The sequence below is a fragment of the Liolophura sinensis genome, chromosome 6, assembly GCF_032854445.1.
Source record: "Liolophura sinensis isolate JHLJ2023 chromosome 6, CUHK_Ljap_v2, whole genome shotgun sequence".
NCBI lineage: Eukaryota > Metazoa > Mollusca > Polyplacophora > Chitonida > Chitonidae > Liolophura > Liolophura sinensis.
Window position 1 is genome coordinate 10,524,207 of NC_088300.1, and position 27,889 is coordinate 10,552,095.

Sequence of the window (27,889 nt, forward strand, 5' to 3'; positions counted from 1 at the left end):
GGCACAACATCAGTTTGTTAACTATTGCTTATAAAAACTAATAATATCTACAGAAAAACCTACAGGTTTCGAAAAATTAGAAAGTCAAGATACGAGGTGTAACCATGGGGACCACTTGGAGCATCTGTAACTTGCTTCATCCTACGGAAGCCTGTGTCTGACATAACCACACCATATGCCCATTACAGTGGAAAACCTCTTTTTACTTATAGTTCAAATGAAAAATCAAAACAGCAGCATCACTTTCTGCTTTAAGGTCACGAAATACTAAAAATTATTTCAACCAGTAAATTGGAACAGATGCCAGGTTTATGATTTTAACTGATGTATGTAGTGGTGTATTATTGACATTTTTCATGAATAAAAATCGAATTGTTTCTACTTGTTTATGTATTGTTATGGAGGGCATTTGAAATCAGTTACTCTCTCAAACAACAATTTCATTTACAGACCATGAGGACTAAGAATTGTGTTGGCCATATTCATCCGTCTGTCTGTCCATTCGTCCGTCTGTGTGTCTGTCCATTTGTCTGTCTGTGTGTCTGTCTTTGTGACTACCATATCTCTGAACCTATGTGGTACTGCTTTAAAGGGACACCTGTGTTTTCATAGCTAGATTAAATTATGTATATTTTTATAAAAAAAGAAATTTCATTGAATAAAGATAGCTGATGTTTGTACATGTACACGTGAACAAGTATGAGGTATAGCCTATCCATGCATATGATTGTTCTGCCCTATTTCAGATGTTACTCGTGTTCAATGACAGTGGACTGAAGGACATTCAGCCACCCTGCGTTGCCCAGACTTTCATTAACCATGGAGCACGGCTGTATAAATTGTTTGTCATCGGGGAGAACATGCGACTAGTGGAAAGGCCATCGCTTCGTAACTTTGCTGCAGGGGGTAAGGTCTGACTGTCTGTGTTGTATGAGTATTCACTTTGAATGACTCTGCTGAATCAAAAACAGTGCTTCAAAAGTCAGTTCCCCCCAAAACAATGGTTGACATTTACCAAGATGTTTGCCCAATTGTTCTGAAATGTTTGCACACAGCATCTCAGGAATCAAGTTAACAGACTGTGTCAAGGATTACCCTGTATATACAGATGTGCTCCACTGATATGCGCAAATGCATTATCAGTCGGATTTTATTTATTAATTTATTTGACTGGTGTTTCCGCCGTACTCAAGATTATTTCACGTATGCGATGGCGACCAGCATTATGGTATGAGGAAACCTGGGGAGAGCCCAGAGGAAACCCCCGACCAGGTTTTGAAAACTTTACAAACAGATTGAAGATAGAGTTGACTACCTGTATGACCAGATAATGTTAAAATCTGGTATAGCCACCACGCTTTTGTATCACACTGAGACAGCGAGCTCGCATCCTGTTAATGAGCCCTGTTAGCCTGCTGACTAACCACTCCTCCTGAAACAGATGTCTAACTTCATCAAGATCAAACACCATCGTAACGTGGTGATACATTACTTGTTTCAACTGGTCCCACAAATGTTCAGTGAGATTTAGGTCTGGTGAATTGGTAGGACATTACATGTTTTCAATGCCTTCATGCTCAAAGAAGACATTTATCACTCTGGCACGATGTGGACGAGCATTGTCGTCCATAAAAAGAAATCCATTGCCATCTTCAATATATTTCCAAAAAAATGTTCAAAATCCGACCGATAATGCATGTGCACATGCTCACTGGGGTACATCTGTATCTATAGGGTAATCCTTGCTTCATTTTGTTGACTTAATTACTGAAATACTGTGCAAAATTTCACAACGATTGGGCAAATGTCTTAGTAAATATCAAGCACAGTTTTGGGGGGAACTTATTTTTGAATGAGCCTATTCACTGTTGACTCTATGCGAGGATTCACTTCACCACAGTGATGTTGTGCCTGTGAATGAGCCGGCTGAATCTAAATGAGGATTCACTAAATGAGTCTGTTGATTCACTGTTGACTCTATGCGAAGATTCACTTCACCACAGTGATATTGTGTCTGTGAATGAGCCGGCTGAATCTAAATGAGGATTCACTAAATGAGCCTGTTCAGTCACTGTTGACTCTATGCGAGGATTCACTTCACCACAGTGATATTGTGTCTGTGAATGAGCCGGCTGAATCTAAATGAGGATTCACTAAATGAGCCTGTTCATTCACTGTTGACTCTATGCGAGGATTCACTTCACCACAATGATGTTGTGTCTGTGAATGAGCCGGCTGAATCTAAATGAGGATTCACTGAATGAATCTGTTCATTCACTGTTGACTCTATGTGAGGATTCACTTCACCACAGTGATGTTGTGTCTGTGAATGAGCCTGCTGAATCTAAATGAGGATTCACTAAATGAGCCTGTTCATTCACTGTTGACTCTATGCGAGGATTCACTTCACCACAGTGATGTTGTGTCTGTGAATGAGCCTGCTGAATCTAAATGAGGATTCACTAAATGAGCCTGTTCATTCACTGTTGACTCTATGCGAGGATTCACTTCACCACAGTGATGTTGTGTCTGTGAATGAGCCTGCTGAATCAAACTGTCACCTGTCTGAGACTTATGACCACTGGCCAAGCTGTTCAGTGAACATCAGAACATATATACATGTACCATGTGATGGTTGTTAAATTTGCCAATGGGTTACATTCAAGCTTGTGCCTACAACTGTTTGGCCATATGAAAAAATATCTTATGTGTTTTTTTTAAATTTTTTCTTTTAGACCATGAAACAATTTTCTTTGATGCCCACGATGTTTCCAAACCCTATTCCTGCCATGATCTAAATGTGGTAAGTTACAAGTATGGGAGCTTTGAATCATATTTTTTGTATGTGTCTTGTCTGCATGTGTGATATGTGTAGGTTCATCACCCCTGAGTCTCTGTCTGCCACAGACTCTGAAGTAGACTTCATTAAGGCAAATACAGCTCATTACAAACCAGCATTCTAAAGGTTCTGCTTTCCTGCTGGTTTTCAGCTGTCAGAATAATAGCTAAGCCAAAGTCCACAACAGAAGATAATGGGGTATAATTTTTTCCTACTTCTTACTTTTATAACTGAAGTTACATATATTTTGGCCCAGTGGTGACCTGTTTTTTTGGTTTATATTACGGTAAAGCCACAGATACATCTCGTATCCTCCTATGTGCGGCAATGTTAACTTTGAGTGTTAAATCGCAAAAAAACACCTGTAACAACCAATAAGCCGCAAGGCAAACTCGGGCCAGCTGCACGGAACATCAGATCACTCAGCGCGCAAAGCCATCAAAGGCCCATACTGTGAATGGTGCCGACCTTCGACTGGGCGCAGCGTGATGAATGTAAATAAACAGTGTAGACAACTTTGGTTAACTTACATTGGGTATATCAACAATGCATGAAGTTAGTATTAGTATGGCTTTGTTGGTTTGCCTTTTCATAAAATCAGCAAGGTACATCACCCAGGTACATACAGAGAAAGGCTGCATGAAACAACTTCCATGTAATGCTAGCTGCATCCAAAACACACACAAAGATACAATTGTGGTGGAGCTGGCTGTAATTCTTTACAATATAAAAGTAGCAAAAATGCTCTATAATTTCATAATGAAGATGATTCCTGAAAAGCAAATATATCAAGACACCATACACTTACAGTAAAGGAAAAACTGCAGGCCATTTGCTATGCTGACACTCACTGTAACCGCACCGCTGGATGAGAGTTCACCACATGCGAGATTAATGTCAGGCATAAGTAAACTGGAAAAGGTGCCCAGGAACCGACGAACCTGCCGACGAAGTAGCCCTCCGTACCCTGGGATTGAGAGATATTTGCTGGAATATATGAAGGATAAAAGAAAGGAAGGCCTGTCTGTTACAACAGTGGAAGTCGGCGTAAGAGCCTTGACACTCTCCAAATCCACCATGGGAGCTGATAACTTGAAGGCATCCACATCTGGGATGCATAAGTTCATGCATAGGAATAACCTATCTATCAGACGTAGAACAAATGTTTCCCAAAAACTTATTATGGATTATGAAGAGAAGCTGATGAATTTTCAGAAATTCATCATCCATCAGTACGGGGATCTAAAACAGTAACAATCCGTACAAATGGAAATGAAAAAAAAAAAAAAAAAAGATTTAAGGTTATGCTTGCCTGCACTGTTGATGGTGGGAAAGCTACCAACATACATCATCTTCAAGGGGAAGACACTTCCCAGTTCCCAGTAGGAATTGTAGTCCAGGTACATCCCAGTGAGTGGTTTGATGACGGCATCATGGCAGACTGACTGGAGACAGTGTGGAAAAAGCACCCAGGCAGTATACTGAGAAGAAAGAGCCTTTTTGTTCTCGACGCCTTTAGGTGTCATAAGTCTGACAAGATCAAGGCCACTCTGCGGGATAGACACAATAAAACACTGGCTACCACACCAGGAAACAAGTGAACAAGCCCATGAAACAGAAACAGAAACAATTATGAGCTGAGTGGATGTCTGGAGACAATAAGTTCTACCCCAGAGGCAGGGACAGGAAGAAGGTAGACCCCCCAGTCATCTGTGAATGGCTGCTCAAGGCCTGGCAAGAACTAGACCCTGCCATTATTGTCCGAGCATTCAAGAGAAAATGCTGCATTTCCTCAGCTTTGGATGGTACAGCGGATGATATCCATTGGACAGGTTAGCCTGCTGAAGACTACTGTAAAGGTGACAATAACAATGACCACACAGATTTTATGTTTGAGGATGAAGATTCAGACTCTGAAGGCTTTCGACATGGATGATATACCTTTGAGTTTTCTCAAAGGCTGATCGAAAATGTCACAATTCAGCATTATCAGAACCAGTCCTCAATGGCTTATTGTATAGCAGATATTTGATTGACATTTTTGTCCTTATGCAAAATGAAATATCTATTCTGGTAGTTATTGTCTGTGTTATCCAATCACATATTATTTCTCACACTACGGGTAAAAACTTATAAGAGCTTGAACATGTGTATATTTTGCTTGGCTCATGGCCACAGTGTAGTGATGTAGGGGGAGGTAATTCAATCTACCTCACTCTGCAACTGTTCAGGTGGCTGTGTATGTGCCTACATTACAGGCTTTTGTATCGTAAAATTAAAACAAAACAAAAAAGAGGAAGAACAAGCCAAAAGAATATCTTTTTATTACTTGAAATGTTTTATTTTGCTTTAATAAATACACATTTTGCCACTTTAAGATATCTGTGTTCAGTTGTTCTGAATGCTGCCATTTTGTATCAGCTATCTTTGTTTTCTCTCTAGTCTCATGCTGAGTGTAACACCATGGATCTACAGATTACTCCGAAACTTTATCCCAACATTCTGTTACCAACTGTTAACTGCACCCCGAGCATACAGGTTGAATTTGACGAAAAAAAAGTGTGGTTTGTATCCGTGGCTTTACGGTAGTCCGTTTTTGGTGAAGACTTATATAAAAGATGGTTGTTCATCAGAACATTTGTTTTTTATGTATGTTCTACACTATTGGCACAAGGGTACAAATTAAATACAGAAGTAAATCACATTGCCGACCCATTTGTTTCCTTTTGTTCTCAGCTTGATGAAATCAATGACCAGGGTCCAGTGCAGCCTGATTTGAAGAAAATGCAGGCCCTGTCAGATGACCTACGCTCCCTCCTAAAGATGGACTTGTTTGGTGTCGATGTAATAATAGACTGTGATACAGAAAGATACGCTGTCATTGACATCAACTTTTTCCCAGGTTTGCTGCATTTTGTGCCTTTAGAAAAGGTTGATCCTGTATTGTGGTTTGAATTATCTTCATCCTAGACAATTAAGAGTTAATGCTCGTGACACTTATAGACATGATATAGCTGTCATAGTCTGAGTTTCATGCCGTGTCTAAACACAGGAGTTAGATCACAGCTGTGAGCGCAGCGTAATGACCCACGAGCCTCTCACCAATGCGTTTGCTGTGAGTTCAAGTCCAGCTCATGTTGGTTTCCTCTCCGGACGCACGTGGGAACATCTGCCGGCAACCTGCGGATGGTCGTGGGTTTCCTCTGGGCTCTGCCCGGTTTCCTCCCACCACAATGCTGGTTGCTCTATACGTGAAATATTATTGAGTAAGGTGTAAAATACCAATCAGATAAATAAATAAATCACAGCTGTGAGTAAATGAATGAATAAATGCTTGGTGTTTAACGTTGTACTTTTTCAGTCATCTGACAACAAGGAGTCATTAGGTGAGTGTACATATACTGTGTCTTCTTGTGGTAGAGTAAGTAAATGGTGCCACTGAAGTATCATGCGGAAGACACCAAGCATGACATCTGACCCAGTCACATTATACTGACATCGGGCCAGCCTGTTCTGTTTCATAGTCCTGCTGTAACCTCTCAGAGGTGAACACCAAGCAAGGCACAACAAGTATTTTTTTAAAGGTCTTCCTCCTGACTTTGAGGCGGATGCTGGTAGCATTAGGCCACCAAATTGATCCACAGCTGTGAGGTCCGTGGTCATATCTAGCTCCTGCCAAGTGAACTCATATCAGGTAAAATGAAAAATTATTGTTTTGTTCTCAGGTTATGAAGGCGTGCCTGAATTTTTCCACCTACTTTTGAAGCTCGCCCAAAAACTGGTGATGGAGAGAAAACGGAAGGACATTACCTGTGGTACAAACAACAATGATGAGACAGATGTTTGCGTACTTCAGTTGAATTCTGCCATCCAAGATGTCCACCCCAGAATTGGGACAAACGGTCATTTGAGTTTACCCCAAGATGGCAGCTACAAGCGACTAAAGCTTTGCCCGAGAGAAAATGGCGTGCAAGCATTAGATGTGACGCAGACAAGATTTGACTCTGATCATTTAAATATGGGTCAGCCTCCGCAGAGGCCTGCTGCAACAACAACAGTGGTAACCAATGGCAACAACCAAGGCCTGGCCTGCACCTGTATGGCATCTAGTGGACTCTGTGATGATGTTGGAGTTTCCAGTAGTCAAGAGTTGGAGAATGGCTTATCAGGGGTCAGAAGTAACGGTATCATTGTGGGGGACATTGACCGACAGCTGCTGTGAGGCTGGTGTCTTATGGATGTCCTGCCATATTAGATGCCACTAACCGACATGTACCTAGCTTAAACTGACCCTCCATTTCCTCTGCATGTATATGACATCAGTTTTATTCATCAATTCTTACACTCAAATACATGTATCTTGTTAATAGTTTAGTTGGATTGGCTGTCGGTTGTCTAGGACAGCCTAGCTTAAACGTTTTCTGAATGCTTGGAGAAGGACAGTTGTGTATGTACATGAAGAAAGTGAAGACAGTGAATCGCAATAGGCCTCATATGAATTACCTCCCTTGTCACATGAAAGCAGCTATGATGTAATGCAAGATTAGTTTTTTTAGGAGTGAAACTATGAGAAGTTGGTCCTCGTCTTTGTCATGACAGCGACAACTCTTTTCTGTGTGATAGAATATGGAAAAATATGACATCAGCCTTTTGAGAGTTGCAGATTTTAAATGATTATGTTTCTTAGCCAACGTGAAATATACATATTTGACAAAGATCACCAAATCTGTATGTCTTTTGTATATGTACAATACAGTTCATGTATTTTCATAAGGGGATTTTAATTTCTTTCAAACGGCTTAATGAGTTGTAACGTTTAATCTGGGCTTTTCAAATCAGTTTGCGAAATTAAAATCTGAGGTAGGTCTTCAACCAACTTATGCCACTTTAACTCGCCATTAGCTATCGTCCCACGTAACCCCAGCTTACCCCTATAAAAACACTATTTAAATGGGAGAGTGACCTCAAGGGGAGGTAATTTAATGTAGCTTATTAGAATTCTCTAGCATATTCCTACTTGTAGCTCAGAACTCCATTTGGTGGATGAAATATGTTGCGATATGAACAAGAGGGATAAAGGCCATTATGAGTGGTAAGGATTATACCTGCATACAAACTATGGTAATATCTGAGAGTTGTGAAGTAAACTTCCCAGAGCATCTGCATGATTAGGTGTATGCAGCAACTGTTGTAATCATTTGGTCAGTAAGTACATGTAAACTTTAAGTATTCCATCACTTCAGGTTTATGTTTTGTGGAAAATACGCTAAAAACTGACTTCCAGTTTAGGCTAATTGTAGTGTAGTGTTATTTTGTGACTGAATACATGTAATTAACTATTTTCTGTTTCTCCGTGTGCAAACATTGAGGTTTTTTTTACACATCCTCCAATGCTGCTGTAAAGCTCAGCCTTGAATGTCAAAATGATAAAAAGTTAGTAACATAATATCATCAAAGAATCTGCGTTTAACAATGAACAGCAACACATGTACCAGCTGACTCTTTAGCCCAGTCCTCAGAGATTGGTGAAGTGTTTAGTTGACATGCTGCTGTTATTAGCTCTTCCTCGAATTTCTTTACCATGTTTTAACCCAACGTTTATGACTGCCAGTTTTAGTGGAGTTGATGTGCACTAATATTGTCCAAACTCTGTTATGTAAACACAAGTTTGACAACTTGAGTATTAAAATTTCATATTTGTATTAATAATTTCTGTATGAAGGTTGTGCTTGCATTATACACTTTGATGGAAATCAATCTGAAGAAAACTTAATGCTCTGAAAGTCCTAGTGAAATTTGGTATTTGCTTTATTGTTTGAAAAAAATTTTGTTTCCAGAACAGAGGAGTTGCTAAAAAGTTGTAAGAGGTATTGAATGTTTGAAGCCTTGTCATTGATCAAATGGTTAGAAAGCTTGCTAGAAACTGCTGTGAAATACTGTTAGTTTTTACATGATGTCAGTGTACCATTACATGTTTTACCTTCATCTAGACTGAAAACCAACAAGTTGTGTGGAGGCTGTTGTTCGTTATAAAACTATAAACCTTGTACATAATGTGTGCACCTAGAGTATGTTGTAGCAGGTGCAATGTCCATGGGCTTGTATATTTACTAGACAGCAGAGGATTGCCTTACAAATCAGACGGGTTCATATTTCAGTACCACTCATATTACAAAGTGTATGTTGTGCTGACTTGATGGCTGTTAATAATATATAAATATACACGAGTTAAGTGTAACCAAGTACCAAAAATAAAAAGGAAATGCATATGAAAACTAATTTCTCTAGGTGGGTATTCTTAAGGGCATCCTCATGTTTACCACCTGATGTTTGTATGTTGTACAGAGGAGTTTTATCGTTAAGAAATTATACATCACACTCTCTTGGCATACGATTCCAGTGTTATTTGTATTAAACCTGGCAGCAGCAAGCCACCAACCGTGTATCCAAAAAGTGAAGAAGCATGATTGCGATTGTAATGGCTGGAGATCATTTGTCTAATATACACGGATATGCATTAATATGATGATGTTTTATAGTGTCACTGTTTAGCAATGCTCAGTTTCAGCTGTTATTGCACGAGTACTAGATAGGCTACAGGTAAGATGTATCTCCCCTGGGTTTACTCACGACAAAATCATTCGTCCTATTGAAACTTGAGTTGAAGTTTTTATCAACCCCTGATTGATTGAGATTTAACACCTTTTCCATGATATTTAACTGACTTCAGCTGCCTTTCTGTGGTAAAGTTGAAATGTCAATTTGAAATCTGGCATTTCGCGAGTTTTGTTCATATGATTAAAGCATGATTAAATAATTATATGAAGAATATCAAAAGCTACTTGAAAACAAGTTTATCAAAATCTTTTTTTTCTTTCATTCAGTTGCTGCAAGAATCTGAATATGTCTTTTAGTTTTCTGTTTGGAAATTTTGACATACGTGTAAAGGTGGTAGGGAGGTATTTTGTCGCACATTAAACTGATGTTACTCAGAAATGGCTGCGAGTTTGGTAATGCACCAGGCACTGATATCTCCAGGCACCAATGTCCATATTTGGCTCGCTTAATGATTATGAATCTACATAGTTCAGATTTATTATGTCTGTGAAATTTACAAGTTTGTAAGAAATTGATTTTTTTTTTTTACTGATAATATACCTTGAAGTAGAATGTGTGGTTTCTATTTATCAGTTATACAATAAATATTTGACAGTTTTTGTGCAGCTAATGGACTGATTAGGGTTAATTTACTCCTATAAGTTTATTCCTACAATGTAAGTCATAATCAAGGGCTGTTTTACATGTACCTGGAAAAGCCAGTTTGTTGTATTATTTTACAGAATATGTATTCATGGTAATTTATTTGCATGTTCTCTAAATGTTTTATTTGTTTGTGTTTTTCCCAACATTTACCTTCTTATTTTCTTTAATGTCAGTATTCTGACCATGTTAAGTTTGTTTTAATTACCAACTAAAAAACAAAAAAGTTGACAAAAAGTTGACAAAAGTTTTAGGTGTGTTGATAAAGTACTGGATTTTGGAATCATGGCTCATGAAACTGGAATTATAAAGTCTATTAACATACATGTAAGTGAATCTAAGCAGTGATGAAGTTTCCAATAATAGAACGGGATGTGTCTCTACAATGAGTGTTACCATTACATGTATGCTAGTTAAATGGGTGTACAATGTTTAGGTAACAAGTCTTTCCATAATGCCTGGTTAAAAGATGTGTGCAGTGAGTCTTGCCATCATGCCATGCATTGTGAGGTAGAGACAAGGAGTCTTACCATCGTACCATGGATCATGATGTATAGGCAACATGTCTTACCACCAATGCCATGCATTATGATGTATAGACATGAGTCTTGCATAATACCATATACAGAGATGTACATGTGTAAACAGTGCGTTTTGCCATCATGCCAAGTAAGGGGGTGTATAGACATTGTGTCTTACCATAATGCCATGTAAAAAGGGATGTATAGACAATTTCTGACTGTCATGCTATGTGAAAAGGGATGTATAAACAATTTCTGACTGGCATGCTATGTGAAAATCGATGTATAGACAATTTCTGACTGTCATGCTATGAGAAAAGGGATGTATAGACAATTTCTTGGGATGTCACTGCTGTCACATTGCACATATTTTTTATTAGCATGTTCGTCAGTGGTACAAGTAAGCTGTTTAGTTTCAGATAATAGAGACAAAAGTTGTATTTGTATTGAAATAAACATAAATTTCTGTCTATTGATTCAATTTGTATGAAATGGGTATTGACATGCTTTTGAATAGTGGAGGATATACTCATGTATTTTCTGTGTATGTAGTATTGTAGATAAAATGTGGACAGCGCTTGAAATGTTACCCTCTGATTTTGTACTGACTGTAATTGTTTTTAACATTATTTCCTCTCTGTGATATTTCATTTAATGTTATTGATTGAATTGTTTCACACACTTAAATGTTATCAGTTTTAAAGCAGAAATTTTTAAAATTCTGAACTAGCCATCATGTTTTAGACTTTGGTACATATGTACCAATTTGTGTATAGGTGTACTGGCCTTAGATGAAATGACTGAAGGGTGGTAGAGGGGAAAAGGTAGGGTGCTAAGGTTTGCAAGCACGAAATTAAGTCAGACATCAAAAAGAAACAATGTGATTACTTTTTTCGTAGTTTCTGAAAACAGTGCAGTGGCTGCTGATCTATTTTTAATGAACATGTACATCTTTGTGAAAAATAGTCAATCTTTTAAACTATTTTGTCTCTTGCAGAACATGGTTTATACTTTATCTGCATAGCATCTGAAATAATACATATATTTATATCTGCATAATCAAGTCTTCATCAATTCTTGCAAAATCTATATCAAGTTTGTTTTAAACTAAAATGCATATTATTGATATGTAGCATATGGAGTTTTTGGTTCTCTTCATTGGTTGGAATTCATATTGTGTTCATCTGGTGAATACTTGCATTATTAAAGTTCCATCATTCTGTTTGAAAAATATAAATTATGCATACAGCAAATGAAGTGTAGAATTTCTATCCTTCCTGTGTACGTGAATTGGTGACATTGTATGGATGGATTTGCACTCAATTCCAAGGTAAGGAGCGACTGTAAAACTGGCCATCCTGGTGCAGACCTGCGACATGTGGTGAGGTCTGTTGATGAGTATGTCATCAAGTCATCACGATGGTCATCATGCATGGTCAGCACATTGGAGGCTTGTCGAACATCCCATTACACTGTGTTTGTTAAATCATGAAAACGAATTGGCCAAGCCATTCCACTGACAAACCAGGAGTGACCAGTCTGTTTGGAGAGATGTCTGCATGGAGTGACCAGTCAGCATGGAGTGACCAGTCTGCATGGAGTGATGTCTGTATGGAGTGACCAGTCTGCATGGAGTGACCAGTCTGCATGGAGTGACCAGTCTGCATGGAGTGATGTCTGTATGGAGTGACCAGTCTGTATGGAGTGACCAGTCTGAATGGAGTGACCAGTCTGTTTGGAGTGATGTCTGCATGGAGTGACCAGTCTGTATGGAGAGACCAGTCTGTTTGGAGTGATGTCTGTATGGAGTGACCTGTCTGTTTGGAGTGACCTGTCTGTTTGGAGTGACCAGTCTGCATGGAGTGATGTCTGTATGGAGTGACCAGTCTGCATGGAGTGACCAGTCTGTTTGGAGTGATGTCTGCATGGAGTGACCAGTCTGTATGGAGAGACCAGTCAGTTTGGATTGATTTCTGCATGGAGTGACCAGTCTGTTTGGAGTGACCAGTCTGTTTGGAGTGATGTCTGCATGGAGTGATGTCTGTATGGAGTGATGTCTGTATGGAGTGACCAGTCTGTATGGAGTAACCAGTCTGCATGGAGTGACCAGGATTAAGTTAGCCGTTATGACACTTGCTTTTGTTGTTGGGGTTTTGTGTGTTAAGACCAAGATCTTATGTAAGCCAAAAGAAAAGACATATATGTTGTCTGTTTATCTTAGTTTAAACTCCTTCTCATGTACATGTATGTCATGAAGAGGGCAGCCATAATCTGGTGTGGCGCTCTTATATTTTGTTCTCGAGGCCAGTCATTCACATTTTCGTGAAAGATATTAACTTATTTAGGCCATTAATGTTCACATGGACTTCACTGTAACTTTTAAATGTGGGAGAAGCGCTCTTGAAATTCATATCTTGCATTTGTTCATTGTAAATTTACTGATCCGATCGATGAAAAACTCATCAAAATTTCCCTCTTTTCGTGCAGTTTCATAATTGTGTGAGTTTTGCGTCAAAAAATTTTGTTTCATGCATATAAATTCAGCTGATCAAATATTCAAAAGTTTTCCAAGGTTCATTCTTCGATTTCTATTTCGCCAAATTTTTCAGCAGATTCTGCACAGTTAAAATTTGTAAGGGCTTCCAGTGGGGTCAGGTGTATTCTACATGATAAAAGTTTGAATAGATCGAAAAAAAGATACCCAGTAAAGTTATGTGGTATTCTGCTTTAGAAACTGATCATGATTTAGCTATGCTTTTAATTCTTCAGTACACAATTGCCATATTCTGCCATTTTGTGTTCCGTTTAGTTTACCTCTTTTTTTTTTTTAATATTTTAGTGGATGCAGTTTATTTTTTCTGTATCCTCTCTTATATGGCATGGAAATGTGTGAATCGGGGGGATGATGTATAAACTAGAGATGGATAAAATGACAGGACCTTATTCTGAGTTAAGTTTTAATCTGATGCCTGTACAAGGTCCTATTTCCTGATGTAAATACAGTGGAGACTTCCTGTAGGTGAGGGACCTAGTAGAGCATACTGACATGTATCTATATATATTGATGATTATGCAAACTGATTCTCTGTGTGGTAATGTGTACAGTGTAAAAACTATGTATGTGTAACATGATGCAATAAAGAAACATCCTCCTCTGAAAGAATTAGACGTTCTCTTACTTAATATTATACGAAACACTTTGTTGACCTGTAAGGAGTGGCTGCAGGAATTGAGTAGACTTTAACACTGTGATTTTGATAGCCATTGGCACGGAATTGGTTGCTTCTTTGCCATAGGTTGGGGGGTTCCCTCCAGCCTTAGTCAAGGGATTTCTTTTGAGATCTGACTTGTTCCTTTTGTGACAGAGGTCAGGGATTCCCTCAGAGCTCAGGCTGGTTCTCTCCAGCTTTATTTCAGGGATTTCCCCAGAGCTTCCCTGCAGAAATAGTGTTGAAAAAAAAAAAAAAAATGCAATGAACAAATCCATAGATTTGGCAGTTTTATTGGAGATCAACTCATTTAGCTGATGCTCACCAGCAATTGATGAAAAGAGCCACAATATCTGTGGCCAAAAGTGATAGACCAAATAAAACTTGTATCTCCAGGGCTGTACTCTGGATGGAAAGTCAATGCATGTTTTAATTTCCAGTCCAAATGTGCTAGGCCCGTAACTTGTTACAGAAGGCCTCTATGGTTTGGGTAGCTTGAACACTATGGACAGGGCGATGGTATGTGCAGAGCAAGATGCCATGTGGGAGATTGCCAATAACCAGGCCAGAGTTATGCCCCTTGGTGGTACAGTAGATACTGGAGACAGAGGAGGCAAGAAAGAAAGAAAAAAATAAAGACAGCATATTATACACATGATCAACATAAATGAATATCAATTGTTAACAGTCTCAAACATGCTTTCATTAATTTGGTTTAGATTTCAACTGATTGCTGTTAAAAAATCCTGATCCATCATGCACCACTCAGTGGTTAGTGGCTTGCTGATATACCATTCTGTACCTGCAGTAAGTTTTTTTGAATATCTTGAAACGAGTTTCTTGTCCACCAATGCTGAGGACATAACCTGGCTCTGCTGGAAAGTTCTCCTCTGGTTTGGGGTGTTGATCAAACTGACTGACAAACTGTTTCAATTCTTCCTGAAAAATCACATAACACATTTTTTATCCACTAAGCAGTATTTGGAAATAAACGTGGTGAAGAACAAGTAGAAATTCTGACACATCTATCTGAGAACAATTACGATTATTTACGATTACACTCCAGTGTCAGGGTACAGACATATGAAATGATTATCACTCAGCCCAATTCTATTGTATTCGTGCAGTTCTGTGTGAAGAGGCTACTAGATGGCTCTATCCACTAAGATATACGATAAAGAGTTCTGAAGCATTTATATGATCAGAATGTGCCTGATTAAAGAGTTGATGCCAAAGAGTCACATTTGTTTAGAAATCTAAAATGTTTGAATTTGATAATCATTTTGTTATTAAAGCATCTACCTGTGAGACATTTGTAAGGTCACCATAACTGTAACTGACAGTTCCCAAGTGTGACATTAGCACAACCCCGCTAGCTACGCCAAGGCTCAACAGTTGGTCTGGAAACAAAAACCAAAATGGTATATTAAAAGGCTACAAAACACTATCTGATGTCTCCTTTAATTAGACTCACATGTAATTCCTCTACTTCACATGCATTCCAAGAGAATTCCATTGCACATGTATCTTAGGGCAAAAATAAGGTCCATTTATTTTATTATTATCGACAAAATTAAGCCAACTGCATATGAAGGTAACATTCAGAGGTACAAAAATTCACCCATTTCAACGATGATTTTATAATCTGGTGTAATGACAGCACCTTTCCACCGCTTATACTATACCAGTATAGCAATACTTAGTGGGGAATTTTCCTTTCGCTCAGTTCTAGGGGACCTCCATGGCTCAGTTCGTTAGCGTGCTAGCGCAGCGCAATGACCCAGGAGTCTCTCACCAATGCAGCCGCTGTGAGTTCAAGTCCAGCTCATGCTGGCTTCATCTCCGTTAGTATGTTGTGGTCTGTAACTGGTGTGTAGCTAGCTGACTTAGCTCTGTGAGTCATTTGAGTAGAGCATGGATCATAAATGTTGACAGCAACCTGTGGATGGTCGTGGGTTTCCCCCGGGCTCTGCTCGGTTTCCACCCACCATAATGCTGGCCGCCGTCGTATACGTGAAATAATCTTGAGTACCGGTACGGTGTAAAACACAAACAAATAAACAAATAAATAAATTTAACTCAGTTCATTTATAGAGTACTTTTAAATGTGGATATCCAAGATACAATCCTGGTGTGACCTACAAAAAATCAAGATCCTTCAACTGTGACAGTGATACCAAAACCAAACTGGTTCCAAGAAGCATGGGACTCAGAGCCTTTGAACATGGGTGTGTCTTAGGAGAGGGAACAATTTAAATGCACAGAAATGTAATGAACAGTGCTCATACTAGCAGAAGCTGGATGTATAGGGGACAAGTGAGGCAGCAACAAATACCACTTTGGTATCACTTATTCTGAGTTTGATCCAAGGTCTCTCGACTTCAAGGCAGACACTCTAATGCAGAAGGATGACGAGCTTAAGAGAGGTAAATTTGTGAATTCATATTTCTGAATGTTGATATTTTCATTTTGTTCCTGTCCTTAACCTAACAGATGCCTATAGAGAGTAATTCTCTGCCCAGGTCAAGCGATTCACAGCTATTAATTGGCCATAGGCCAGCACTGTAACCGAACACTAGATCCAGGTACATGTACATGAGTTTGACTTACATGTACGTTCTGGATTATACATATAACAGTCTAACAATCCATGTTTGAATTGTGAAACAGCACAAGGAGAATGCATTTATCTCCTATGTTGGTGGATTAGGCCTACTATATTCTTGTTTTTGTGAACGTCATCGACAGTTGGCCTACATACACGACAGAGTTTTGTGCCCCATCCTGGCCACATTCACACAACACAATCTGCAAACGTCAGCCGAACCTCTACACAATGACTCAGATCGATAACATCATACACTAAGAGATTTATTCAACTGTTACCCAGACTCATCGAGTTGAATGTGACAGCTTGCAGTGTCACAGTCCATCAGAAAAATTAGAGCATCTTCTCTCAGCACAGATGTCTGAAGACTAAAGTATTAATTCTTATCCAGATCTTACGATTTATAAATTCATCCCATGATGGAACCGCTCTAGCCATTGCTTATTGCATTCTTTTGGTCTTTGTACAACAATAGTTCAACGTTTTCACACTTAAAACATAAAACAAAACTTAGTTCTGTCTCCAGACAACAAGTGCATCTTCTCTCGATGATGTCGTCATGTCACAACTTGTTCATTATTATCTCCCTTGGGTGAGACCTTCTCTTGTGCTCGGGGGTATTCGGGACATATCAGACGGTTGCACATAATCTGTTGCTTTTACAGAAACATGCCTGTAAGTAGAGAACACGCAACAGCTATGGAGTCCTCAGGTAAGTTGGTATCGATTTGGTTGATCAGAAAACCGTTTTGTTACCTGTATGACGTCGAGATATTTCTTTGAAAGTGTAACCAATATAATGTCACATACAGGACTTTAAATGTGAGTCAGTTTTATGTTATAAAAGCCAGTTAGGGTGAAGAAAAAACGTTTGTTGTCAAGTAGTGGAAACAACAACAACACAAGCAGTGTAGTTCCACTCACTATATTGATAGATTCGATCATTGGTTCAGGAGCAGGAGATGATAAATAACATGGGGCTTATATGGGGTAATGCTGATTTCTACTACACTACAACGCACTAAGTCCATCTCATGGTGGCTCATTCTCCGGCTGTAATATACGTGGGAAGGTCCTCCAGCAACCTGTGGCTGGTTGTGGATTTCGCGTTAGCTTTGCCCCGTGTCCTCACACCATGATGTTTGCCGCTGTCATAGAAGTGAAATATACTTGAGTATGGCATATAACATCAATCAAATAAGTAAACATGTAAATACCAGTATTCTTATTACAGTACTTTTCTGGAAAGGATTTCTTACCTGAAAGGTTTAAATTTAATTTTTTTAACAGTAAAATATTGTTAAAGGATTATCTCGCCTGGGGTAAATCTGCCTTGTTTACTCCTCTAGTAGTGTCACAACTAGTTCGACAATGTTAAATGTACTACCTCCGTATTTTGTATTTCTGACATTCAGTTGGTCTGTAGACATTTAACTGATGACACAGGCTTTTCTGAACGCAAAACTTTTTGGCTGATAAAGCCTAAATCTGTCTCTGTAATCAACCTAGTACCGTCTTTGACATATAACCTGCATCCTGTCAGCCAGAAATATTCGTAAATATCCACATTTTAGTACACTTTGGAGTTGTTTACAAGAAGACTTGCCCCCTCAAAGTGAAACATAAATTTTGAAATGTTAAATAAACTGGACTTAAACACTAGACAGTGCTGAAGGGAAGTAACTGTGGGAAATTGTGTTCAGTACACGACTTTTGTCTTTTAAAGTCATTATTGCTGTTGTCTTTGTTCGATGGTGTTATTCTGCATACATGGTGTTATCATTTTAATGGAAAAATATAAAACCTGAAAATTTAGAGTGAGGCACCACAGGTGTCAGAATTCTGAAATTTCAACTCTTCCACATCTACCGGGCTAAAATGAAGAACTGGCAAGATAATTTCTCTTCTGTTATGCCAACTTAAAACTTATACATTTTCCTAGCTAAGTCTGACTTTTGATGTACTCACTTCTCGAAGTTGCGCACTCACAAAAGGATTGGAGGCTGGTTAAATGTCAACCGACAAGGCTATGTCAGAATGTTAAATAAGGAGGGAGATCATTTAGCTCTCTGAATTATCTCCCCACATGACCCTAGAGAGTGCTGATGAGCAGCAATGACATCACGTCAAAACTATGAATATTATTATTAAAACCCCTCTGAAAGTTATGTGAGACCTGTCCTGATGACCATGTGGACTGGTACAGTCATGTAAAATGCTTAATAGTTACGAATAAATTTCCTAGCTACTAATGATGAAGAAAAAATCTATAGATTTTGTATATGCTGGAGAATCTTCATGTATATACAGTGGAATTAGTGTTAGTATTACAACATATTCAATTCATTAACGGTCATCTTTTGATTTTCATGACTTCAGTAATCCAATCAGAATTGATGTTGGAAAGTCATAATTCTTCTTATGAAATGCCTGTAACAACTCTGATCATGAAGCTTACAGGTTGATAATGAACAGTTTCTTCTGCAGACATGTCCACCACATCTTACTGGATCAAGTTCTTCAAGACAGCTGGGGTTCCTGTTGGAGATGCAGCTAACTACGCTGTTGCGTTTGCTGACAACAGGATACAGAAGGAGATGTTGATGGACCTGACTAAGGAGTACCTGAATGACATGGGCATTACCCGCCTGGGGGATGTCATTGCCATCCTCAAGCATGCCAAGTCCGTCCATGTCCAGGTGAAAAACTAGTGTAATATCTATTAGCTTTAGTGAACATTTACAAAATAGGAGGTTCACTATAGGGTAACCTTTGTAGTAGTTCGGTAATGGTCATATATATCAACCATACATCACTACTCACTGTCACAGAAACAAGATGGAAACAACTAAGCACCAATACTTGCAACCTGATGCTGGCAATTATAATTGTAACAAGACAGATAGTTAAAAGAGGGATCATAGTGACACTTTAAAATCCCCATTGCCAAAATATGAAGCATATAACAAAAGGCTAGTTTATGAATCATTCATAAGAGACAGTTGCATATTTCTGTCTGTCTGCTTCATAGCTGGTACCTGTGTTGATTAATACAACTATTTAGTCACTGTTGCAATAACTTTCAAATCAACAGCATACTTTTCGGTCATCAGCATTTTTGGAATTCAATAATAACACTGAGTGAAGTTCTATACAGTTTGCTTCTGTTTTTAATTTTTTTGAAATTACCTTGGCCAGTCACCCAGATTATTCATTGAGGTCTCCTTTCATGCAGGATGCTCGGGAGAAAATTTTACATGAATCTCGCTCCTCTCCACTTTCCCATGGCATACTGGCCGTGTCATCTGTGAGGGAGGCGGCTAAAGCCTCACCTACATCCAGCCCCACCCCAGGAAGGAAAGGTAGATCCACAGGTAAATAATCAGATCCTCTAGGAAGAACTCTTCTGACTTTGAAAATTGAAATCTTCTGAAAATTACTAGTGTGAGTAATAAACCAACAAAAACATCATCATTACATAACTGGATCAGAGTGGAGTAGATCACAAAATGTTAGGAAATGATTTTTGGCTTTTTGTATTAATTGTTGTGTTGAAGGTGTGATCCACATGAAATCCTTCTTTCTGTATATGATGGGAAAATGTTTTCCTTGAGAACTGCTCACGTTTGCGTGTTTTTGTTACGTGAAAAGAAAAAAGAAAATTTATAAACTAGATTTAAATTTATCAACTAGATTTAAGGATAAAGAGGTACATGTCAAGGTCTAACTCAAATATTCACGTACCTGGAGTTTGGCTATTTTTCAGGTTTTTGAAAATTTATTACGACGATAATCACATATAAATCTCAGCAATGATAACATTAAACTGTATGTTGTTCATTTTTATTTGTGGACACTTTATCATGTTTGTGGCTAACCACCCACAATGATTCAGTGGTATGAAGGCATGTTGTGTACAGGTACATGTAGTACTAATTGCCCCCTGTTGTAGCTGCCAGTAGGATTGTGGACCACTATATAGGGAATGATCCTCAGGCCGCTCCTATGAACCAGCCCTCTCCTCCTACTGTTGTCAAGAAAGGTACAGGTGGACTCATTTTACATCTTTTTTGAATATAATGTAGTACATTTCTGATAAATTGCAGAATTTTTTAAATGCTGGTGTCAAATGATCAAAAATGTTGGTATAGAAAACAGCTTATGTTCAAGTTTGTGATAATAAACTGACTTGGAGTTATGGTTGCATTGATTGTGAAATTTCAATATAATGGTAGCAACAAGACAAACATTCACTGAAAAATAATCCATACTGCTTTTGTGAAGTGCAAAAATCCCCAAAGTATTCTGATTGGCACATGCTAGACTTGAATTGCTTTTCATTTCACATTACTTTCTTTCAAATTTTAAAATGTTATTTATCACTGCATACTAAAATCCACCAAAGGAAACAGAAATGATACTTTAATTGTCAACCCTAGTACACCATTACATTTTACTTGTCTTTGGCCGAAATTTGTTTTGCGTCTTTGAGCTCCAACCCATTGGTAAAAACTCCACAAAAATCTGAGAAAGTCTGTCCCTTGTTGCTAACCAGTCATAGTGAACGCATATTCCCAGATGAGTCATTCTGGAATTGTCGCTCATGATGAGAAAACAGACAAGTTTTAGAAGTCAGTGGACAAGATGGTCAGCATGCCAGTGCGGCACATGGACCCAGGAGTCTCTCACCAATACGGTCGCTGAGAGTTCAATTCCAGCTTATGCTGGCAACCTCTCAGACTGTAAAAGGGAAGGTCTGCCCACAACCAGTGGATGTTCGAGCTGGGCTCACATGCTGCCCACAGTCGTTTAAGTGAAATATCCTTGAGTACGACGTAAAACACCAATCAAATAAATAAAATGTATCACGTTCCATTATATCTCCTGGAGTCAACCAAACAAATGGCTTAACATTACAGTAGGGATAAGGTTGGGGTTCCCCTCCCCCTGTTAATGGTTAATGGTTCCCCCTGATAATGAGAGGTTGTGCCCCTGTTAATGGCAGGGTTTCTCCATGTTAATGGTAGGTTGTGCCCGTGTTAATGGCAAGGTTTCTCCATGTTAATGGTAGGTTGTCCCTCTGTTAATGGCAGGTTTTCTGCATGTTAATGGTAAATTGTCCATCTGTTAATGGCAGAGGTTCCATCTTTTAATGACAGAGTTGTCCTTGTTAATGGTAGGTTTCCCGTGTTAATGGTAGGTTGTCCCCTGTTAATTGCAGGGTTTCCTCATGTTAATGACAGGATTTCCTCCTGTTAATGACAAGGTTTCCTCCTGTTAATGGTAATGTTTCCCCTGTTAACGGTAAGTCTCGCCCTCCTGTTATTGGTGTTGTTTCCCCTTGTTAATGGTAGTTTTCCCTGTTAATTGTAGTTTTCCCTGTAAATGTAGTGTTTTGCCCATATTTGGACAGCAGCCAGTATAGGAGTCATCCGTCTGAACCCAGCCAGGCAGCAGGAGGTCCCTGTCCCCAAAGTGCGCAGAGTTTTTCCAGAGCATGAGGGCAAGTACAAGATCTTCATGCCTGCAGGAACCACGGCTAAAACCAAGAAAATTCTGGAGCAGCAAAAACGACTATCAATTTCAGGTATTTGTAATTCTTTAATCATTTGAATAAAAGTTCAGGAAAATGATTAAAGAGCTACTAAAGTGTCAAGACTTGTACGTCCTAAAAACAAGGTAAAATGACATGGATCGAGATAGTTAGCATTGCTTTCTTAAATTGTAAAAAAAATGCATTGTATTAAAGCCACTGTTGTTAATTGAACACTTGACATTACCCATTACTGATGTATAGCCACAAATGATGTCTTACTTTCAAATGCGCATGACGTCATTCCTGCATAACTCAACATCATATCTGCCTAATCCATTGTCACATAAGGAATATTATCACTTCACAGCAGGAAAATTTTGCTTTTGATGATTCTTCACTGATAGGTGTGAAGTTGTGTTCGTTATCGAAAATGATTTTGAAACGTGGTGCTAGCTATATTCCATGGCTAAATTTATATTGGACAGTATTGCTTGTCTGATGGTAGGTGCAGTATGCACATGTTTTGGGCTAATTACATTTGCCTAAGTGGAAGTCGTCTGTGTTCGCCCTGACTCTGTTGTATCTCCATATTTCTGTTTCCTTTCAGAGACTCGACTCGGTGTGAAGAGTTCGGTGTTTGAGCGCCTAGGACAAGACTCGGGCACAGGGGATGGGATATCCGGGCTTGTCAAGGTTACAGGGTTGGATAAGGTAAAGCTAAGGACAATAGATGATTCCATGGTGATGGTAAGTGAGGTTTTTAATAAATGAGCACTCTGGTGTACAGGTCTGCCAGCAACCTGTGGATGGTTGTGGGTCCCCTTGGGCTTTGACAGGTTTCTCCAACTATAATTTTGGCCGCCGTGTTAAGGTGAAATATTCTTTAGTATGTTGTGGTCTGTAACTGGTGTGTAGCTGACTTAGCTCTGTGAGTCATTTGAGTAGAGCATGGATCATAAATGTTGACAGCAACCTGTGGATGGTCGTGGGTTTTCCCCGGGCTCTGCTCGGTTTCCTCCCACCATAATGCTGGTCGCCGTCGTATAAGTGAAATATTCCTGAGTACGGCGTAAAACACCAATCAAATAAATAAATAAATAAATGTTGAAATACTCAGAAAATTAACCTCAAGCAGTAAACAGCTTTGACTACATAGTTATGTGCATGACCAAATGATGCTTTTGGTAGCTCTTTTATTTTTGTTTATTGCTCAGTATTTTTATCCACAGGATGTATCTTCTGTATTTAGACGTCTGGGTGGTAAGACAACTATAAAACGTGCAGCAACATCAACGTCACAAGATCTGCTTGATGATGATGATGATACCTTGTGCCAGAATGATCCCCCCTTACAGTACGCAGGTGTGCTCAAAGCGTCTCCGAAGAAAACAAAGACAGCTGTACAAACTGAGACAACAAAATTTAAAGTTACACTGAAAAATCCTCTGCAGGACAGATTGGGTAGGTATTAAGATTTTATGCATGTGTATGTAAGGTGTCTTCTGCAGTTTTGCTTATCTGATGAGGATATAGGTATGTGACACGTGGGAAAGTTTCTCAGTTTTCTGAACTCTGAATTACTCCACCCATAAAAACGACTGTCTTTGTACAGGTAAAAAATCTTGTGTATGGCATTAAAGAATAGTCGGATAAGTAAATAATCAAAATAAGAGTGTTTATCTCAGGATTATTTTTCTTTAACTATACCTGTTTAACTGCGCACGGTATTCATGGCTTTATATAAGAATGCAAATCTATACTTATTTATTTATTTACTTATTTGATTGGTGTTTTACACCGTATTCAAGAATATTTCACTTATATGACGGCAGCCAGCATTATGGTGGGTGGAAACCGGGCAGAGCCCGTGGGAAACAAACGACCATCCGCAGTTTGCCGACAGACCTTCCCACTTACGGCCGAAGAGGAAGCCAGCATGAGCTGGACTTGAACTCACAGCGACAGCATTGGTGAGAGGCTCCTGGATCATTACGCTGTGGTAGCGCGCTAACCAACTGAGCCATGGAGGACCCCACAAATCTATACAATGTACAGTGTATGTGTAAGTAAGCTTTTCAGTAGGATGATTTGAATAGTACATTCATGGCCTTCAACATTATGTGACTTCGGTATTAAACTCTCAACATTTTTGAACATAACTGTTAGAAGATTTCATACATCTGTATGGCAAGCTTTATGTTGCACAGGTAAAGTGGTGGTGAGTGACAAGTGTGATGGCAGCCTGGCCTCTGATACAGTGACGAGTGGTAGCAAAAGTGTGAAGCATCGGTTAGGAGGTGTGGTGTCCGCACCAGCAAGCAGCACCACCAGCGGGATGGTGTCCTCCAGCAAGTCGGTGTCTGTCATCAAAGTTAACAAAACCACACTGAACACCAGGCCATTCCCAGGGAAGGGCAAGGCAGTCAGCCTAAAATCAGGTTTGTGTTTGTTTATGCAGGTGTCCCCAGACTACTCACAGTGCTGTTGTGATGCAGTGGTCCTGTGTGATGCCTTCTCACTGTATAACTTCATACCTTCAGGGCTCACTCTGACACCTTTCATGGGACATCTTTCGCAGACAACATCTGTTTAGTAGGACCATGTGACTGAAGATATGTCCAGAGAGACTTAGTTAAGATTAACCTCAAACAGGGTGGAACCTGTACCGATAATCAAGGGTAAAATGCTTTGAAAAAGAACATTTAATATCATGAAGGTGATGTGATGTTCAATGTCTGCCTTCCATACACATGACATACACATCCAGCTCTCTCTGCATGTAAAAATCTGTGTTCATGTGGAAAATTTGGCTTACTTAGCCAGTGCTAATGGCGTACTCTATCCAGTGTGGTTTCCTGCATCCAGGAAATTTACCATCATTGTATGAGATTATTATTGAGTATAATGTTGTATATCAGTCAAGCGAAAGTTTGTTGCTCTGAGTGACAGTAGTGCACTGGTGACCTTAAAACTATGGTCTGTTCCTTCAAACTGTAGACCACCCAGATAAAAGGGTCTGCTGTCAAGTACACACCCTCAGTGTCTCTTGTCAAGTACACAACCTCAGTCTCTCTTGTCAAGTACACAGCCTCAGTCTCCATTGTCAAGTACACAACCTCAGTCTCTGTTGTCAAGTACACAACCTCAGTTTCTGTTGTCAAGTACAAAACCTCAGTCGCTGTTGTCAAGTACACAACCCCAGTTTCTGTTGTCAAGTACACAACCTCAGTCTCTGTTGTCAAGTACACAATCTATCTCTCTTTTCATGTACACAACCTCAGTCTCTGTTGTCAAGTACACAACCTCAGTCTCTGCTGTCAAGTACACAAGCTCAGTCTCTGTTGTCAAGTACACAACTTGTCTCTGTTTTCATGTACACTACCTCAGTCTCTGTTGTCAAGTACACAACCTCAGTCTCTGTTGTCAAGTACACAATCTCAGTCTCTGTTGTCAAGTACACAACCTCAGTCTCTGTTGTCAAGTACACAACCTCAGTCTCTGTTGTCAAGTACACAACCTCAGTCTCTGTTATCAAGTACACAACCCCAGTCTCTGTTGTCAAGTACACAACCTCAGTCTCTGTTGTCAAGTACACAACCTCAGTCTCTGCTGTCAAGTACACAACTTCAGTCTCTGTTATCAAGTACACAACCCCAGTCTCTGTTGTCAAGTACACAACCTCAGTCTCTGCTGTCATGTACACAACCTCAGTCTCTGTTGTTCAAGGCACATCTGCTAATATACTTCACTTTCCACAAGCCTAAACATTGTTTTGTCTTCTTGCAGGTGGAGTCAAAGCGCGGCTGGGCGGTCATTCCGAAGTCAGCTCTAGTCAAGAAATCTCATCCACGGCAGGGAAGAAAACCTCATTGGCTGGAAAAGAGGCCAAGTCCAAGGGTGTATTTGGACGGCTAGGACAGCAGGTTTGATCAAACAATTACAGACATTTGGCTTAAATGGACACCAAATTGATTAAAGAGGGTCAACCGAAACAGATATGGGACTTCAGTGGACAGCAAGTGTGATCACATAGGGTCAACCAAAACAGACATGTGGCTTCAATGGACAGCTAGTGTGATCACATAGGGTCAACCGAAACAGACATGTGGCTTCAATGGACAGCAAGTGTGATCACATAGGGTCAACCGAAACAGACATGTGGCTTCAATGGACAGCAAGTGTGATCACTTAGGCTCAACCGAAACAGACATGTAGCTTCAATGGACAGCAAGTTTGACCAAATCAGGTCAATGATTACAGGCTTGTGACATCAGTAGACAGCAAAAGTTAACATGTCATGATAGGCAGAGTTTACTGTCATGTTAGCATGATATGCATGAAGGCCAGGTGGTGTTGTCTTGGTGGCTGAGGTTATTCTGTACCTGAATCACTGGTCATGGATGTGAATTTACAGAGTCATGTATCAAAGTACAAGATCAATCAACTGTGTTAGTAGGATAGAGCTGTCAGTGATTGTACATGTGCAGGTACACCATGTAGCTGTGAACACATAGCCAGCTGAGGCCATTACTGGAGATATGTTTATTGGGTGTAACTCAAATGGCCATCCACAACAGAGCTCTACTTTAAAGTTTTTATTGAGATTTTAAGTTTTTTTCCCTTTTTTAAAATTTTCTCTCTGTGCTATTTTTTTTTATCCTTATCATTTTCATCAGTCAGAATATAAAAAGAAACTCAACCCAGGGTAGTTTGGGTTATGCCCAACAAAGAATTTTTGAAGGTTGTGTGAACAGGTTGAGCAATCATTAAGGAAATAGGAATGTGTCAGGAGTTTGTACAGTGTACATCATGAGTCACATGTGGAGTTAGCCAGAATGACGAAAAGTATGAACTCAGAAGTTTATGGCATGTATGGTCTTGATTCCATATGTACAGGCTCACTTGGAACTCAGAAGTTTATGGCATGTATGGTCTTGATTCCATATGTACAGGCTCACGTGGAACTCAGAAGTTTATGGCATGTATGGTCTTGATTCCATATGTACAGGCTCACTGGGAATCAGAATACCTTCATCATGGAAGTAAATTTATATGACGAACTGTTATATATTTAAATATTGAGAAGAAATTTGCTGGTCATGTACATGTAGGCATTTACACCTTTGTTGAAGAGCTGTGCTGTTTTCCCCTGTGCAATAAGGCAGTGTCAGTTCACTTGATCATTAGTTCCAGGTGAGAGCTATTAGCCATATAGGGAGTAGCCTGGACCATATAACTTCCTTGTAAATAGAGTGGCTGGAAATTTTCTGCCTGTATTGCTGAGTGAATATTTATATGTTTCTTTGGCACGGAACATTCACTGTGAGATTGAATGGAACTTTTATTTTTCAAAAGTTGAAGACCTGACCAAAACATGAATGTACATGTATTTTAGTGTTCCAAAGGGATTCACCAGCACTCTACAAAGGGAATTAAATCTTGTCCCTCTTGGCATTGTACATTGTAGTGCGCTCCACTAACTGTAATAATAATACCTGACCAGCAACACAAACTCAATATCTGCTCCACTTTGATGAAGGTATTTGTGTTGTTACCTTATGCTCAGAACATAGAGTAAAAGCAGATATGTATGTATCAGAGGATTGGATAGAATAGTGTATATGTATGTCTTGAGAAGAAAAAAATACAAATACAGATAAAGTGTCAAGGTGGCCATGGTTGGTTTCAACATGCTATGGTGTTCATGCAACATGCTATGGTGTTCATGCAACATGCCATGGTGTTCATGCAACATGCCATGGTGTTCATGCAACATGCCATGGTGTTCATGCAACATGCCATGGTGTTCATGCAACATGCCATGGTGTTGAATGTAGGACCCTTTGTGAAGATGGCTTCGCCGGCTGATGACCCATTGATAAGGGCAGCTTCATTAACTTATTGTTTTATATGCAA

The 27,889-nt window shown here is 39.3% G+C and overlaps 3 protein-coding genes across 5 annotated transcripts in view; 2 read left to right on the forward strand and 1 right to left on the reverse strand.

Moving 5' to 3' along the window:
- LOC135469156 (inositol-tetrakisphosphate 1-kinase-like) overlaps window positions 1–13,783 on the forward strand; it is a 51,147-nt gene extending 37,364 nt beyond the window's left edge. Inside the window, exons 7-10 of the mRNA XM_064747697.1 lie at window positions 747–906; window positions 2,736–2,803; window positions 5,576–5,741; window positions 6,565–13,783. Coding sequence (XP_064603767.1) covers window positions 747–906; window positions 2,736–2,803; window positions 5,576–5,741; window positions 6,565–7,061 — 891 coding nt within the window. The 3' untranslated portion in view covers window positions 7,062–13,783. The remainder of the gene's footprint in view (window positions 1–746; window positions 907–2,735; window positions 2,804–5,575; window positions 5,742–6,564) is intronic.
- A 333-nt stretch (window positions 13,784–14,116) lies between these two features.
- LOC135469158 (uncharacterized) lies at window positions 14,117–16,988 on the reverse strand. Of its 2 annotated transcripts, none has more exons than XM_064747698.1 (4): window positions 16,836–16,988; window positions 15,132–15,229; window positions 14,632–14,768; window positions 14,117–14,427 (listed from the first exon to the last, which is right to left on the reverse strand). In XM_064747698.1, the coding sequence occupies exons 1-4, from the start codon at window positions 16,873–16,875 to the stop codon at window positions 14,280–14,282; spliced, it is 423 nt and encodes a 140-aa protein (XP_064603768.1). In that variant the 5' UTR covers window positions 16,876–16,988; the 3' UTR covers window positions 14,117–14,279. The 2 variants fall into 2 exon arrangements, with proteins under 2 accessions (XP_064603768.1, XP_064603769.1); XM_064747699.1 differs by having other exon boundaries at window positions 16,716–16,840.
- A 138-nt stretch (window positions 16,989–17,126) lies between these two features.
- On the forward strand, window positions 17,127–26,858 carry LOC135468413 (uncharacterized protein C19orf47-like). Of its 2 annotated transcripts, none has more exons than XM_064746663.1 (9): window positions 17,127–17,149; window positions 18,925–19,136; window positions 19,673–19,811; window positions 20,390–20,479; window positions 21,851–22,024; window positions 22,581–22,684; window positions 23,203–23,434; window positions 24,181–24,411; window positions 25,760–26,858. In XM_064746663.1, exons 1-9 carry the CDS (start codon window positions 17,137–17,139, stop codon window positions 25,900–25,902), a joined length of 1,338 nt encoding a protein of 445 aa, XP_064602733.1. In that variant the 5' UTR covers window positions 17,127–17,136; the 3' UTR covers window positions 25,903–26,858. The 2 variants fall into 2 exon arrangements, with proteins under 2 accessions (XP_064602733.1, XP_064602734.1); XM_064746664.1 differs by having other exon boundaries at window positions 21,854–22,024.
- The last annotated feature ends 1,031 nt before the right edge of the window (window positions 26,859–27,889 follow it).